The following is an 18,100-nucleotide window of genomic DNA, read 5'->3' as shown; positions in this document are numbered from 1 at the left end:
AATCAGTATTTCATAACTCACCAAAAGATAACCTGAATTTTCTCTACTGATATTTACGTATATCCCCCTGTATACTTAATGTTCATAGAGGTTAATATGGGACATTGATTCTTCCTCAGTGGGGGTTTTAGAGACCAACCCCCACTGGCCTGGATGCCTGGGATGGTTTGGGTGAGATCCTTTCTTGAGTCAGGCATTATTTTTGACCTGTGCCCTCCCCTGTGAATTTGTGGCATCCAGAGAATTCTTAGATAAGGCCGAGCAAGGCAGTACTCATTCCAGATATTCAGGATGTACGTGGTCCAGAGCTGTTGTCTTCTCTGACTTGTGTCTTGTGTCCAGCCTTCTCCTGTAAGTGTGGTTGCCTTGATTAGGGATATTGAGGAAAGTGGAGCGAGTGTGGATATTCTGCTGTAGTTTTCCTGAGGTGACAGATACTAGTGGGTGAAGCCAGGGCTCAGGCAGCTCAGCTCTCTTGCATGTTAGCCTGGCTTGCTGCTTGCAGGTATGGCTGTTTATTTTCATTTCACTTTTCTGCATTGTAGTCTCTTCCTATAATTAACATGGCTGAAAAGAAAAGGTTACTCTAAAAGTTGTTTTTAAAAAATACAGAGCCTCTCGGATTTCTCAGCAGCGTTTAAATCCCAGCTCTGTTACTTAATGTTGATTTGTGCTCTTGGATAAGCTTCTGAGTCAGTTTCAACAGTGAAATGGTGATAATATCTCCTTCTAGAATTGCCCTAAGCATGAGGGATATAAAATGCCATCCTCATAAAATAACACTCAGAATCATTAATTATTTGTTATTATTGGATCTGCGTACATATGAAAGAATCTGGACTTTTTTGTATTTTGAATCCCATGAAAGTTCAGATGTATTAAGTTGTATGGGGGGAGGTGATGTATTGGAAAAGTTGCATGCATGTATAACATGTTTGCCTCATAAGTTGTTATGGGTGTTATACATCCTTCAAAGTGAAAGAATTCTTGAGGATAGGCAGCAGGGGACTGAGTGGTATCCTATTTAAGGTTGATGGGAATCCAAGAGTGATCAAGAGACCTCCGAAGTGGCCAGTGGTCCTTCACTTGTACCTGAGTTAGTATTTTTTGATTTGTGATCACAGCCACTTTCTAACAAAGCATGTTGTTTCTGTTTTTTCACTATCAGATTGGCTTTGAAACCCTTCATGAAAAAATGCCACCCAGTTTCTGATTTCTTCATATCAGAATGGCTTATCCAGAGATTTTGTTTTCCTTTCTGGCTTCATCTTGGTGAATCAATAGTTATTTTTTTAACCTATATTTTATTTTAAAAGCCCTGGCACTCTCAGCAAATTTCGTGTGACTTGGGTACCTAGAGAGGTAGCAGAGAATTGAAATTCACTTTTGGACTCCCTTCTGTGGCCTCCTCTGCTTCCAGTCCTTTCTCATCCTGACGTCTACCATCATTTATCAAAAATTCAAAAGCTAGAAAAAGTCATTCTAAAGCCTGGTGTTGGGTCTGCAGAAAATGTCCCAAATGTCTGTCCGTAAGGAGTGCAGAATCTAGTGGGAATTAGATAAACTAGGGCTTTCACAAGGCTTTCTGGGATATCCATGTGGAACCTTGGCCTGCTCTCCATTTCTGTGACTCTTTGATGGGCCCTTAAATCTAAACCTGTGTTTGTTTTTTAAAACTCATCAGGAGAGTTTTTTCCCTCAAAGATCATCTTAATTGAAGAACTGAATTAAAAGCATGCATATGCCCTGTGTCTACACTTAAAACTATCCAAACACTACCAGTTGTTTAATGAGGTTGTTCCTAGACCAACAGATACTTTAGTGTTTTGTAGAGATATGTTATTTGCAAGGCTTTGTCTTCTGTAACTGCTTGGCCTTAAAAACCTGCCTGTCTAGAAAGGGGGGCCTCTGAGTAGTGTTTGATAATAAGAAATTGCTTTCAGTACTACTGCAAACCCTTTTGGCAGAAACATAGAATCAACATTCCAGAAATTAAGGGCCACTGTTATGGTTTGGGGTTTGTAAAGTTGTAGTTGGAGCGAGGACCAAAAAATGTAAATTGGGTTATCATGAGGGATTTGTTTTTCCAACAAACTAGATGGTTGAGGGTTATGTCTTTCTTATTATTGAGGAAGAGGTTTTTGCCTAATAAGGTACTATATGAAAATGAATGTCTTTGAATATCTTCTTAGTTTTTCTTTTATCTTTGGTTCTTTTTTAATTAAAGAAGTATTTAATTAACACCAGCTACAATCAAGTCACTGTTCTGAGTCTTCTTTGTGCTCATGTTATTTTAATTTTGAATTAATTTTTAGATTTTGGTAATGTGTGTATTGTACAGTTAAATTATATAGTGAAAGTAATTCTCTGTATCCCAGCCACCTGGTCCCCTTCAGCTGCCTAATCTTCCTCAAATTCTGTACTAGCTTTTGCATTGTCCCAGAGATAATCCATGCCTATACAAGCATCCATTTGTATGATATTCTCTTGTTTCACACAGGTAGTCCTAGCACCATGACAGAATTGTAGCCCTCTCAGTGAACTATACACCCTTGTATTCAAGCTCCGTGTAATTCCTGCCCATATTGACTGTTCTTGGCCGTGTGACTGGTTTTGGCCAATGGGTGTTAGCAAGTGTGATGCAAGCAGAGGTTTGATAAGAGCTTGCACTTTGAAATGTGTTCTAGAGGAGTGCTTGCTATTGTGACACTCCCTCTCAGTACCCAGAAGCCCCCAGCTGTGAGGTCCCCACCTAGTCATAAAGAGAAGCCACATGGAAGAGAACCAGGTCCCTGCCAACAGCCTCATCTGAGCCCCTAGCCAGCAGCAAGCATCCACTTGGCAGCCATGTGATGAATGAACTATCTTCTTGGAAGTGGAACTGCCAGCCCCATTCAGGCCACCCCCAGTGGTGCTATGTGGAGAAGAGACAAGCTTTCTCTGCCAAGCCCTGTCCGAATTGAAAAATTGTGAGCTGTTGCTAGTAAGGTACTAAAGTTGGTTTGTCATGTAGCAACAGATAACAAACACATGCTATATGTATGATATTTTCTGTGCCTTGCTTTTGTTGCTGAGCAGTATATTAGATATCAGCTTATTTCATTACATACAGAGTCACATCATTCATTTTAAGAGCTGAATAATATTCCATTTATGGCTGTACAATAATTAACTAGCCTCTTATTGATGGACATTGATGTTTCTAATCTTTCTCAGCATTTAATATCTCCATGGCATGCTTTGTTTTGCACATGAACAAATATATTTATTGGGTAAATTCTTAGAAGTGGAGTTGCTGAGTAAAAGAGTACGTAAATTTGTAATTTTAATAGGTATTGCAAATTGCCCTCCAGAGAGGTTACACTCCCACTAGCAATGTAGGGAGACTGTGCACTGGAGCAAATGGTGAGCACTGTGCCAGTGTGGTTGGAATGTTACATTTCTTTTTAATATTTTCCCATATATTTTAAAAACCATATGCATTTCTTTTTTGATGAACTGTCTTCTTTTTTGTTTGGATTGTTGGCCTTTTGCTTTTTTGGAGGAACTCTCTGTATTTAAAGAAATTAACTCTTAATGTATGCTATGTGAAGCAAATCTTTTTTCCCCCAGTTTTTTATCTTTTGACTTCATTTGAATAATTTTTTGTCCTTATTGTGTTTAGTTATGTCAAATCTTTTATAGCTTTTGGATTTTCTTGGTTTTGTTCTGGTTTGTTGGTCATATTTAGGCTTTTCTCACTTTGAGATTATTGTAGATATTCTCCTGTGTTTTCTTCTAGTGTTTTTGTTATTTCTTTTTTACATGTTAATCTTTGATCTGCCTGAAATGTCTTTTGACGTAGACGTTTCCAGGTAGGTGTCCGAGGTGGCTAGTCATTTGTCTGTTAATATTGTTATACCATGTCATCCTTACTATACAGTCATGATGCTTTAGTCAATGATGGACTGCACATATGACACTGGTCCCATGATATTACAATGAAACTGAAAAATTCCTATTGCCTAGTGATCTCGCAGCTGTTGTAATGTCATAGTAATGCATTACTCATGTGTTTTTGGTGAGCTGGTGTAAACCAACTTACTGTACTGCCAGTCATATAAAAATAGAGCACATACAATTCTGTACAGTACATAATACTTGATAATAAATGACTATGTTACTGGTTTATGTATTTACTATACTCTTTATTGTTATTTTAGAGTGTACTCCTTCTACTTATAAAAAGAAAAAGTTAACTGTAAAGTAGCCTCAGGCAGGTCCTAGGAGGTATCCAGAAGAAGGCATTGTTATTATAGGAGATGACAGCTCCATGCCTGTTATCGCACCTGAAGACCTTCCAGTGGGAGAAGATGTAGAGATGGAAGACAGTTATACTGATGATCCTGACCATGTGTAGGCCGAGGCTAATGTATGTGTTTGTGTCTTAGTTTTTAACAAAAATGCTTAAACAGTTTAAAAATAAAAAATTTTTAAAAGCTTATAGGATAAGTATCTAAAGAAAATATTTGATAACAGCTGTCCAGTGTGTTTGTGCTTTAAGCTAAGTGTTATTACAAAAGAGTCGAAAGTAAAAAAAAAAAAAAATTAAACGTTTATGAAGTAAAAAAGTTACAGCAAGCCGAGGTTAATTAATAAATTATTATTATTGTTTCAGAGACAGGGTCTTGTTTTGTCTCCCAGGCTAGAGTACAGTGGTGCAATCGTAGCTCACTGTAACCTTGAACTCCTGGGCTCAAGCAGTCCTCCTGCCTCGGCCTCCCAAAGCATTGAGATTACAATGAGCCACTGTCTGGCTATGTTGACTTATTGTTGAAGAAATAAAACTATTTTTTATAAATTTAGTGTAGCCTAAGTTTACAGTGTTTATAAAATCGACAGTAGTGCAGTGTCCTAAGTCGTCACATCTACTCAACACTCATTCACCGACTCACCCAGAGCAACTTCCAGTCCTGCAAGCTCCATTCATGATAAGTGCCCCATACAGGTGCACCATTTTTTAATCTTTTATATTGTGTTTTTACTGTACCTTTTCTATGTTCAGATATGTTTAGGTACACAAGTACTTACCATTGTGTTACAATTGCCTACAGTATTCAGTACAGTAACATGCTGTACAGGTGTGTGGCCTAGGAGCAACAGGCTACACCATACAGCTCAGATGTGTAGTAGGCTACATCAGCTAGGTGTGTGTAAGTGACTCTATGATGGTCACACAACGATGAAGTCACAATGATGACTCATTTCTCAGAATGTATCACCATCCTTAACATCGTTAAACATTCATGTATTTACTGGATTCAGCAATATCTTTTGAACTGCTGTCCCCCAAATTACTTCATTATTCCCTTTTTTCTCTTAGGAAATGCTACAGTGAATATTTAAAATTCTATGTAATTATTAATCCCAAACCTTTGTGGATATAGAAATCAACATTTATATAGTCTGCATTTTACAAGTTATTTAAACATTTGTTTGTTAAGCTGCTCAAAAGCCGGTTGGCAAGGTCTGCATTTTATGCACAAGAAAAAGGAGAAGATCATTCCATGTAAAGGAGATTCATCTGAAGACAAGCAGGATTGTTTACAAGTAGAGAGAAATGTGCTTTTTTATGATGTATCATGTATAAAGGCCTGTTCCCAAATTTCTGAAGCACATGGAAGTTCTGGTGTAAAAAGTACATCTAGTTAAGACAGCTGTAGGCTGGGAGCCTGTGAAAGGAAGATTTTGCTTGTTAATAGAATGACTGAGACTACATCATCCTGTGTAGAAACCAGGGAATAACACTTGTACTGTGTTGTGTTAAGAAAACAGGTTCTTTAATTAAGTGATGTAGCTGAAATTTCAGGTAATTACTACAGCTCTCCTGAACACCCAGGAGGGCGGTGACACTGAGTCACAGGCAGAACTATGAAATTCCTTGTGAAACTCAACTTTCTGTTCTTCCAGCCTTTCCCCTCCCGCCCCTCGGCTCAGCCACAGGTGCTCATTAAACCTTGCCCAGGGAGCATACCTCCAAAGCTTTTTCACAGGCATGTGGCCCACCTTTGGATTCCGACCCTATGGTCCTGGGAAGTCTGCATTCGGAGCGTGTACCTGAAGGGTGTTAAGCACATTTAACCTCTGCTAAGATAATCAGACAGACACCCCTAGAAAGAGATATAGAAGTAAGGTGTTGCCTATTCTGGGGTTTGTATTTCAGCAGGACCCCCAAAGTTTGAGCTGAAAGGACTAAGTTCTGTGGGGAGGTATCAGCCAGAGGTGGGACCTCTTTTGGGATACCTGTGCCTTCCCACCGTGAGCCGCTGTGCCCTCTGCCTCTGCTGCAGGCCAGCCGTGCTGCATTCCGTATGTAAAGCTGTGTCGTGCTTTCCTTCTTTCCCTCAGAATCCTCCATGTCTGTTGTGTGAGAACGACATTTCACTAAGGAGGACAGACAGTTAGCTTCTGTCAGAGAAGAATGTCAGAGCTCTTTCATTTTGTAGATTCTGCCTTTAGCTTGCTTTCTGTGTATGTTATGTTCTTCTACCCTTGGGATATTTTGACACCAGTGGCATTATTTTCCATTTTCTCAGTGCCAGAGAAGCTGGGATGTTGTAGAAAATATTTGGTTTTAAGGATAAAAAATGTTATTTCTTTTCTTTTTAGATCTTATCTAAGCTTTCTTTGCCTACCCGTGCCTGGGAACCAGCAATGAAGAAGAGTTTTGCTTTTGACAATGTTGGCTATGAAGGTGGTCTGGATGGCCTGGGCCCTTCTTCTCAGGTGGCCACCAGCACAGTCAGGATCTTGGGCATGACTTGCCAGTCATGTGTGAAGTCCATTGAGGACAGGATTTCCAATTTGAAAGGCATCGTCAGCATGAAGGTTTCCCTGGAACAAGGCAGTGCCACTGTGAAATATGTGCCATCGGTTGTGTGCCTGCAACAGGTTTGCCATCAAATTGGGGACATGGGCTTCGAGGCCAGCATTGCAGAAGGAAAGGCAGCCTCCTGGCCCTCAAGGTCCTTGCCTGCCCAGGAGGCTGTGGTCAAGCTCCGGGTGGAGGGCATGACCTGCCAGTCCTGTGTCAGCTCCATTGAAGGCAAGGTCCGGAAACTGCAAGGAGTAGTGAGAGTCAAAGTCTCACTCAGCAACCAAGAGGCCATCATCACTTATCAGCCTTATCTCATTCAGCCCGAAGACCTCAGGGACCATGTAAATGACATGGGATTTGAAGCTGCCATCAAGAACAAAGTGGCTCCCTTAAGCCTGGGACCAATTGATATTGAGCGGTTACAAAGCACTAACCCAAAGAGACCTTTATCTTCTGCTAACCAGAATTTTAATAATTCTGAGACCTTGGGGCACCAAGGAAGCCATGTGGTCACCCTCCAACTGAGAATAGATGGAATGCATTGTAAGTCTTGCGTCTTGAATATTGAAGAAAATATTGGCCAGCTCCTAGGGGTTCAAAGTATTCAAGTGTCCTTGGAGAACAAAACTGCCCAAGTACAGTATGACCCTTCTTGTACCAGCCCAGTGGCTCTGCAGAGGGCTATCGAGGCACTTCCACCTGGGAACTTTAAAGTTTCTCTTCCTGATGGAGCCGAAGGGAGTGGGACAGATCACAGGTCTTCCAGTTCTCATTCCCCTGGCTCCCCCCCGAGAAACCAGGTCCAGGGCACATGCAGTACCACTCTGATTGCCATTGCCGGCATGACCTGTGCATCCTGTGTCCATTCCATTGAAGGCATGATCTCCCAACTGGAAGGGGTGCAGCAAATATCGGTGTCTTTGGCCGAAGGGACTGCAACAGTTCTTTATAATCCCTCTGTAATTACCCCAGAAGAACTCAGAGCTGCTATAGAAGACATGGGATTTGAGGCTTCAGTCGTTTCTGGTACGTAGTGTGTTTGAGGCATGTCCTGAGCTTGTCTCCTTTTCTCTTTGTGTCTTATAGCTCCTGGATGGTGGTATAGGTGAGCCCTGCTCCCTGCCTCCCATGTCAACAGTGGAACAAAATCCTGCAAACTTTCCTTGCATGTTAAATTTGTTAAGATAGAGGAAATACAATCTCCAAGTGTCTAGATTTTGCTTTTCATATAGTTGGGATTTTGTATTAGTCTGTTTTGTGTTGCTTATAACAGAATGGCTGAATTTGGGTAATTTATAAAGATATGGAATTTATTTCTTATAGTTACTGAGAAGTCTAAGGTTGAGGGCCACATCTGGTGAGAGCCTTCTGCCAGTGGGGACTCTGGTGCCACAGGGCATCACATGGCAGGGGTGCTGAGCATGCTCACGTCGTTGCTTAGGTGGCTCTTCCTCTTTTTAGAAAGCCTCGATGCCACACCCGTGATAACCCATTAATCCATGAGTGGATTCCATTCATGAGGGTAGAACCCTCATGATCCAGTCACCTCTTAAAGCCCTCACCTTTTAACACTGCCACATTGGGGATTATGTTTCCAACACATGAAATTTGGGGGACACAGTCAAACCATGGCTGACTTGAATGCGAACCTCCTTGGATTTAGGCTTCTTTTCTGGAGAGAATTCTGATTCTGTATCCTGAAATAGAGCACTGTGGGACCATCCAGGCCCTTTTCTTACCAAGAGAACTATTATCACCTTCTCAAAAGATTTTATTGCTAAACAACAGAACCTTAGTCTCATCACCTAGAGACCATGCTGGTAAAAATGAGAGTTAAGGAAAGGATTTATCAATGATTTTTTTCTCCCCGTTTGATGAATATAAGAGAAGAGGGAGCCACCAGGCTTTTATATTTTTTAATTTAAAAAAATTTTAAATTTTTTTAGGGACACGGTCTTGCCCTGTTGTCCAAGATGGAGGATAGTGACATGATCATAGGTCACTGCAGCCTTGAACCTTTGGGCTCAGGTGATCCTCGCACATCAGCCTCCTGAGTAGCTAGGACTACAGGTGTGCACCACCACACCGGGCTCATTTTTTTATTTTTATTTTTTTGTAGAGATGGAGTGTTGCTGTGTTTCCCAGGCTGGTCTTGAACTCTTGGCCTCTAGCAATCCTCCCGCCTCAGCCTCCCAAAGTGCTGGGATTGCAGGCGTGAGCCACTATGCTCAGCCACCATCATGGGTTTTAATCAGAGGAAGCACGAAGTCAGATTATATTTTAGAAGACCGGTGTGGTGTCACAGTACAGTGTCCATGGAGGCAATGAGACCATGTAGGAGGCTGGGTGAGAAAGAGGTGGGTTTGAAAGACATTCAGGAGGGCAGCTCCACCAAACTTGGGGTCACCAAGACGGGTGTGTGATGGGGAGGGCCATGGAGGAAAGGGGTAACTGAGATGAGCCTCTAGCTGAGATGCTGGAGGACAGTGGGATAGAAGGGCCTTGAATTTTGAGGGAGAGTATGGGGCCGGAAATGCAGAATTGAGTGTGGGAAGATGACAGAGACCTGGAAAGAGTGATTGTGAGATGGGAAAGAAGTAGAGGGAGGAGGAGGGGTCTCCTAGTCACCCTAGACATAATGCGAGCTGCAGAGGCCAAGGTCTGAATTGTATCTTCGCGGGTTAACTAGGGGAGGCCATTGGAGGCCTCGGCAGCTGCTTCAGGACCCTGGGAAGGTGGGAGCCCAGCCTGGCTGGTGGTAAGGGTGGAGACCACTAGTAGCTTAGATTAGGGATAAAGAGGATGATAGGTGAGTGGAGATGGTTGAGAGAAATGCTGAAGATAAGGAGGGAAGGGGCACATGTTGTGAGGGGCAGCTGTGTGGGTGGTGTGTTGTAACCGATTAGGTCCCAGACATGGGCCCTGCCCGTGTGTGTCTCTGTGGACTGGACCAGGACATGGCTGGCTTCCTCAGCCTTTTGGCTGGAGCTCGGTACTGTAGGGAGCAGCGGGCCCAACACTAGGAAGAGCTGCTTTTGGTGGCGTGGGCAAGCCCACTGGCAGCTCAGTGCTCAGGGATGGCTGAACTTTGGTTTCCCACATCATTTCCTGTGGTCACTGAGATAAAGTTTGTGTCCTTGAAAAGTTCACTCAGCTGTGAGTCTTTGCTGCCTCCCCTCTGTGCCCACAGCACACACCTACTGCTGAAGGGAGTGGGCATTCATGTGAAGTGGCCTGGCCCCATTTTGTGCTTTGTCTTTTGTATCAAGTTTCAGGAAGGAGTTTCTTTAAAACAAAAATCAATAAGGAAAACACAATAGAACAGTAAATCCTGTACGCAATAGGTAAGAAATATAGTATAAGGTAAACATCTGCCTGTTTTTGTGTGATGTTTAAAGTCTTTCAACCGTGCAATCAGGTTATTAGTGGTACAAAGAAATTAGCACTGAACTTACATATTACAGAATAATTGGATTTGATTAAATAAACCTAGAAAGAAAAGAATAGTGATTTTTTTAATTGGGCAGGATTATGAGAATTTTATTTAGCCAAAGAGGTATTTAGGGTATCAGACTTAGCAAATAAAAATATAGGACATCTACTTAAATTTTAATTTTTCATAAACAATGAATGGTTTTTTAGTATAAACATGTCCAGCTCAATATTCATGACATATGTATAGTAAAAATTATTTGTTGTTTGTCTGAGAATCAAATTTAACTGGATGTCCTGTATTTTACCTGGCAACTTTAATTTGGAATAAACCATTAGTGTGCCAGTTTGTATTTGAAGAGCCCTTCTTAATTGATTAGGAGCTCCTTGAGGACAGCCTTGCGGCCAGCGTGATATATTTCTCCTTGGACTCAATAGCACCCCGCATGCAGTAAGTATTCCTGAAGGAAATGAAAGATAAGGTGAAGTTACGGGGTAGCTCAGTGGAAGGATTTAATATAGAGAACTATTTACAAAGGTATTAGAGAGCTGGAAATCCAAATAGGCAATGGGAAGAACCCCAGAGATTAACAACAGCAGGGAGCTCCGTCCTCCAGGATGGCTGAGGGACAAGGTAGTTACTGGAGCCCAGGGGCTGAGGCTGCTTGGTGGGAGCCGGGACCATGAGCCCTCACCAAGAGCCCTGAAACCTCTTGTTCTAAAAAACATATTATTTGCTCTTCTAATTTGAATATTTTCTGACATTTTATCCTAGAAAGCTGTTCTACTAACCCTCTTGGAAATCACAGTGCTGGGAATTCCATGGTGCAAACTACAGGTGGTACACCTACATCTGTGCAGGAAGTGGCTCCCCACGCTGGGAGGCTCCCTGCAAACCATGCCCCAGACATCTTGGCAAAGTCCCCACAATCAACCAGAGCAGTGGCACCGCAGAAGTGCTTCTTACAGATCAAAGGCATGACCTGTGCGTCCTGTGTGTCTAACATAGAAAGGAATCTGCAGAAAGAAGCTGGTAAGAGATGAACGCCCATGTTGAACTTAGGAATGCTGCATGTAGACCTCATATTCTCCCTTCAGAATACCCAGCAACTGTGTTTATCAGTAGCCCTGATAACCAGGTAGCAAGTTCATTATATAGCATAAATGTTTGTCTAATGTCCTTGTATAACTGGCATTGTGTTCTTTAAGAAGTATTTAGTTTGAGATAAAATATATCTCTGAGTAAGTTAGCCATTGAAAATCCAGTTTAAAGGTCATAGTACCTTCTGTGGACAGACTTCTCAATTAGGTTGTGCTAGTATTATTCCATATTTTGTTCCCTCCCATCCCATCAACCCCTTACTATAAAATAAATAAATAACCTGCATTTTGTATAGAAGTTCCAATTTCAAATATTCTTTCTTGTTGTTCCTGTAAACCAGAGAGTGTTTGTAGGAACAACAGGACAGAAATATGTGGAAATGTCAAAGTTTTGTCCTCCAGAATGCATTTCCAATACTTTTAAACCTGAAAGTACAACAAAATTCTGATCCATTTATTTGTTTAGAAAATCTCTTAACCATGACTCTACCTTGCCACCAGAATCACTTTCTCTTTTCTTACCCCAGTGATGTGTCTTTTTACTTGAACTCCCTGGCCCTTAGAATCAGCCCTGAATTCAGATGACATGTTTTTCCAGCCTCTTGTTCACTATGCATTATAGCTTCCTGCAGCTCTAGAGTGACTGTTAGCAGATGGAGGTGTTAATAGGAGATCCTTTGTTATCCATGGTCTGACTGCTCATAAAATTAGCCTATAATCTCCTATAGCCTATGTTTCTGTTCCTGACTTGAATCCTCATTTTTATCCCATGTGGCATCCTTTCTGAAGCACTTCATTCCTTTCATTTATTTGAATGAGGCTTTTTTCCCATGTAAAACTAACACAATAGTGTTAGCAAGATTGTGGGATTTCTTTTTCATACCTGAAAGTCATTAGAAACTATAAAAGAGTACGGAAAACCACTTTTGAAAATTCTTTATTTTTTCCTTGTATGAAAGTGTCTGGAGAAAAAAAAAAAGGATATCCTTCTGGTAACAGCAGTCAATAACTGCAGACCACATTCCTTACTTCATTGGTGTCTTCTAAAGCCTGAGTGAGAATGTGTCCATGGGCAGGCAGCATGAGCATCACCTGGGAGCTGGATGGACCTGCAGACTCTCAAACCGCATCCTAGACTGACTAGTCAGAAGCTCTATTTTAACAAGGTCCTCGGGTGATTCATATGTCCATTAAAGTTTGAGAAGCGTTGTTCTTCTAGAATAGTGGTTGTCAGACTTCCCTGTACATTAGGATCACCTGGGGAGCTTTTTTTTTTTTTAAAAAAAAAAAATGATGCCTTGGGAGGCCAAGGCGGGTGGATCACAAGGTCAGGAGTTCGAGACCAGCTTGACCAACATGGTGAAACCCCATCTCTACTAAAAATACAAAAATTAGCTGGGCATGGTGGCACGCGCCTGTAACCCCAGCTACTCAGGAGGCTGAGGCAGGAGAATCGCTTGAGCCCTGGAGGCAGAGGTTGCAGTGAGCCGAGATCATGCTACTGCACTCCAGCCTGGGCAACAGAGTGAGACTCCATCTCAAAAAAAAAAGAAAAAAGAAAAAAGAAAAAAAGATGCCTGCCACCTACCCTGAGATACTCTGATTTGGTTGGTCTGGGTTAGAGACCAGACATCGTGATTGTTGAAGGCTTTCCAAGCAAGCCTCATGTGCAGCCTCATTTTCAAACAGTGTTTGAAAACTGCTGTTCTAGAGGATTCTGGGAAGATGTGTTTCTTTGTTCGGTTATATTGACTGTGTCACCCTAGAGGCCCTGCCCACCCAGAGTGTTACAGCCATGACCTGATGGTTCCAGGTGTTCTCTCCGTGTTGGTTGCCTTGATGGCAGGAAAGGCAGAGGTCAAGTATGACCCAGAGGTCATCCAGCCACTCGAGATAGCTCAGTTCATCCAGGACCTGGGCTTTGAGGCAGCAGTCATGGAGGACTACGCAGGCTCCGATGGCAACATTGAGCTGACGGTAAGTACTATGGGTGCGTTATGGGGTTACAGGCTTCTGACAGTTTGCATTTTGGACAGCATCCATCTTTGTGATTAGTAAATTTCCCCATCTTGGACTTGTCTGTTTTGTTGTTGTTGGGTATTTTGTTTGTTTCACTTTCCTTTGAAGCCGACAACAATGACTTGTTCATTTTAAGAAAGGTCAGTTACGTTAAACAGTCATGGGGAGGATCCCACTGAGAGTATTCAGGGTGTTAGGAGGAAGAGATGGTGAGCTGCAGGAGTATAGAAGAAACAGGAATTAAAGACGGTGGACTGCCCTGAGCTGGGTGGTTAGGGGGAGTTGAACATAAACACAGTCCTTCAAGCCTAAAAAGAAGCTAGCATGCCTGCAACTATCTCAAGGCAGAAGAGGGAAGTCCATGTGGTAGAAAGTGCCATTCTAAGAGAAAAGGACTTGTGATAGGTGCATGGGTGTCTAGAGGGCCAAAGTGCTCCACAACACTCAGTGTGAGGGGAATGCTCCAGGTAGTGATTGTTGCCAGTGTTTTGGGTGGGGAGGTATTGTTTCCCATCTGTCTACATGCCAACACATTACTGAAAACAATGGATGTGTCTGATGCCTAGAACATGCTATGTTTGAAAGCACTTCTGTACTTTTTGTACAGCTCTTTTTGTGTAAGCAAAGGGAGACTTAGAAGAACTCACAGAGAGTTGAATGATGCTGCTTTACCCAGGCCAGAGGGTTTCTACTTCCTTTGTGTGTTTTGTCAGTGCCATTAGTGGTAACTGGATGTTTGAGGGGAAAGCACTGAGGACACAGAGGCCCATGAGCTCCTGATAAGCTGTGTTCTTTGTGGAGCAAACTCTTTGCTGTGGTAGGGCCTCCCTGTGTCTGGAGGGCATAGCTGATACTTGCTGGGACACAGCTTCAGTCAGCCCCACAAGAGGTGCCCAACAAGAGGGGCAGGGTCTCTGCTGCAAACCTCTGGATCTACATGTGGACATCTCTGCCTGCTCAGACTTCTATGTGGAAAATCTAAAGCAAGAGGATTATTGGAAAAGGTGTGCATTTCTTTTTTATTTATTTATTTATTTATTTTTTATTATTATACTTTAAGTTTTAGGGTACATGTGCACATTGTGCAGGTTAGTTACATACGTATACATGTGCCATGCTGGTGTGCTGCACCCACTAACTCATCATCTAGCATTAGCTATATCTCCCAATGCTATCCCTCCCCCCCCAACCCCACAACAGTCCCCAGAGTGTGATGTTCCCCTTCCTGTGTCCATGTGATCTCATTGTTCAATTCCCACCTATGAGTGAGAATATGCGGTGTTTGGTTTTTTGTTCTTGCGATAGTTTACTGAGAATGATGGTTTCCAATTTCATCCATGTCCCTACAAAGGACATGAACTCATCATTTTTTACGGCTGCATAGTATTCCATGGTGTATATGTGCCACATTTTCTTAATCCAGTCTATCATTATTGGACATTTGGGTTGGTTCCAAGTCTTTGCTATTGTGAATAATGCCGCAATAAACATACATGTGCATGTGTCTTTATAGCAGCATGATTTATAGTCCTTTGGGTATATACCCAGTAATGGGATGGCTGGGTCAAATGGTATTTCTAGTTCTAGATCCCTGAGAAATCGCCACACTGACTTCCACAATGGTTGAACTAGTTTACAGTCCCACCAACAGTGTAAAAGTGTTCCTATTTCTCCACATCCTCTCCAGCACCTGTTGTTTCCTGACTTTTTAATGATTGCCATTCTAACTGGTGTGAGATGGTATCTCATTGTGGTTTTGCTTTGCATTTCTCTGATGGCCAGTGATGGTGAGCATTTTTTCATGTGTTTTTTGGCTGCATAAATGTCTTCTTTTGAGAAGTGTCTGTTCATGTCCTTCGCCCACTTTTTGATGGGGTTGTTTGTTTTTTTCTTGTAAATTTGTTTGAGTTCATTGTAGATTCTGGATATTAGCCCTTTGTCAGATGAGCAGGTTGCGAAAATTTTCTCCCATTTTGTAGGTTGCCTGTTCACTCTGATGGTAGTTTCTTTTGCTGTGCAGAAGCTCTTTAGTTTAATTAGATCCCATTTGTCAATTTTGGCTTTTGTTGCCATTGCTTTTGGTGTTTTAGACATGAAGTCCTTGCCCATGCCTATGTCCTGAATAGTAATGCCTAGGTTTTCTTCTAGGGTTTTTATGGTTTTAGGTCTAACGTTTAAGTCTTTAATCCATCTTGAATTGATTTTTGTATAAGGTGTAAGGAAGGGATCCAGTTTCAGCTTTCTACATGTGGCTAGCCAGTTTTCTCAGCACCATTTATTAAATAGGGAATCCTTTCCCCATTGCTTGTTTTTCTCAGGTTTGTCAAAGATCAGATAGTTGTAGAAATGCGGCGTTATTTCCGAGGGCTCTGTTCTGTTCCATTGATCTATATCTCTGTTTTGGTACCAGTACCATGCTGTTTTGGTTACTGTAGCCTTGTAGTATAGTTTGAAGTCAGGTAGTGTGATGCCTCCAGCTTTGTTCTTTTGGCTCAGGATTGACTTGGCGATGCGCGCTCTTTTTTGGTTCCATATGAACTTTAAAGTAGTTTTTTCCAATTCTGTGAAGAAAGGCATTGGTAGCTTGATGGGGATGGCATTGAATCTGTAAATTACCTTGGGCAATATGGCCATTTTCACGATATTGATTCTTCCTACCCATGAGCATAGAATGCTCTTCCATTTGTTTGTATCCTCTTTTATTTCCTTGAGCAGTGGTTTGTAGTTCTCCTTGAAGAGGTCCTTCACATCCCTTGTAAGTTGGATTCCTAGGTATTTTATTCTCTTTGAAGCAATTGTGAATGGGAGTTCACTCATGATTTGGCTCTCTGTTTGTCTGTTGTTGCAGTATAGGAATGCTTGTGATTTTTGCACATTGATTTTGTATCCTGAGACTTTGCTGAAGTTGCTTATCAGCTTAAGGAGATTTTGGGCTGAAATGATGGGGTTTTCTAGATATACAATCATGTCATCTGCAAACAGGGACAATTTGACTTCCTCTTTTCCTAATTGAATACCCTTTATTTCCTTATTGTAGTGTTCTTTTTTTCTTTTAGCACACATTTATTAAACAAAGGGATAATCCTAATTAATCCAACACACTTTGAAATAACTGCATGTAAAATGTTTGTGATAAAGATAATTGAACACAGTAATGAAAAAAAAAGAAAGAAACAGTATGGAGATTTGCTCATTGAACTGAGCTTGGTCATTCTCTTAGTTAACTCCTGTCCAAAGTGATGATGGAATTTTTATTGTACTTTTTCATAGATCCAAGTACAGGTGACATTGTTCATGACACACTCCACCACAAATTTCCCATCTTTCAATTTTCTTGTTATTGTGCTTTCCTTCCCATCCTACTCCTGATGCTGAACCAATGCACCATCTGTAAAGTTGCAGACAGTCTGTGTTTTTCTGCCATCAGCTGTGGTTTCTTCAAACTTATCTCCCAGGGTACAAGAAAACTGTGTTGTTTTCAAAGTGCTCTCGGTTTTTGTGGTGAGGTTTTTGCCATCACAAGTGATGATACAATCTGGCTTGGCCATTGCGCCCATTTTTTGTGAAGCTATTCCCACTCCTAGCTCCTTCATGTATTCATCAAAGCCTTTGCTGTCCAGCAGGCGCCATCTTCCTTCCAGCTGCTGAACTGTGGCCATGGTGGGTGCGGGCGGGCTGGCGTGCAGAGCAGGGTCTACGTCGGCATGGTAGCATGCTGTGTCTGTAGTGTTCTTTTTTTAAAAAAAACCATGCTGTATCAATAGTTGCATTGTCATCACATATTCGGATTTTATGTGAATTTCTGCATTTAACTAGTCTTCTAGGAAATGCTGACCACTGATACTCAGAAGAGTGAATTGTCTGTTTGCTTCATATTTGCCTAATACATATCCCAGGAATAGCACGTCACACTTAAGACTTCCCTTTCCCTTGTCAGGATACACAACATGGTACGGCACAAGCGGTGTAGGCTTTAAAAACCGGGTTTGAGTTTTGGCCCTGTCGCTGCAGGGATACTTCTGAACCTGGTCTGAGAAGACTCACCTCATGCTGCAGATGGCAGTGGCTCAGAGCCGATTCTGGAGCCAGCCCATCTGGGGACGTGCTTCAGCTCTACCCGTCACTAGTTGCGCGACTTTGGACAAGTTCCTAAACCTCTCAGTACTGCGGTTTTGAGACTTACCTCTTAGGTTTGGTGTGAGCAGCACAATGCCTAGGACAGCACCAGCCATGTTGCAAGTGCACAATAAATGCTACCTATTATTGTTGTTGTTATAAAAACAAAAGGAGATCAGAGAAGTACCATTGAAATATTTGGATACTTGATTTTTAAAATTCTGTTGGCAGTCACCTGCCAACAGATAAGCTCCTAAGTTTGCCTGGTGGTCCTTGCATTCCCATTTTTTCCTTGGGTCTTGGGCCAAGTTGAATGCATTCTGTTTGCAGATGAGCTCCCCTCTTCTTCCTCCCTAATTCCAGATGGGACCCTTGGCTCTTTTTGTATTTATTCTGGGATCACTGATGCGAATTTCAGCATGCAGCTCCAGTCACATCATTCCACTGCTCATTACCCCTCAGTGACTTCGCATCAGGTGCTAGCTTAGCAACACTTTAGCTGGCTGCTTGAGAGCCTTCAGGCTGTGGACCCATCCAGCCCTTCAGCCTTCCCTCCTCTTCCTCGAGCATCCTGTG

At 42.1% G+C, this 18,100-nt stretch overlaps 1 protein-coding gene and 1 pseudogene across 5 annotated transcripts in view; one reads left to right on the top strand and one right to left on the bottom strand.

Moving 5' to 3' along the window:
* ATP7B (ATPase copper transporting beta) overlaps positions 1 to 18,100 on the top strand; it is an 80,839-nt gene that overhangs the window by 30,460 nt on the left and 32,279 nt on the right. For all 5 annotated transcript variants that reach the window (XM_024925271.5, XM_008962085.5, XM_008962084.6 and 2 more), the window contains exons 2-4: positions 6,649 to 7,882; positions 11,064 to 11,321; positions 13,203 to 13,366. In XM_024925271.5, the coding sequence (XP_024781039.4) occupies positions 6,649 to 7,882; positions 11,064 to 11,321; positions 13,203 to 13,366 (1,656 nt within the window). The remainder of the gene's footprint in view (positions 1 to 6,648; positions 7,883 to 11,063; positions 11,322 to 13,202; positions 13,367 to 18,100) is intronic.
* LOC129393641 (fatty acid-binding protein 5-like) lies at positions 13,374 to 17,137 on the bottom strand (annotated as a pseudogene).

Source organism: Pan paniscus, chromosome 14 (genome assembly GCF_029289425.2).
Source record: "Pan paniscus chromosome 14, NHGRI_mPanPan1-v2.0_pri, whole genome shotgun sequence".
Taxonomy (NCBI): Eukaryota; Metazoa; Chordata; class Mammalia; order Primates; family Hominidae; genus Pan; species Pan paniscus.
Note: the sequence above shows the minus strand (reverse complement) of the source record. Positions and strands in the feature narration are given on the sequence as shown.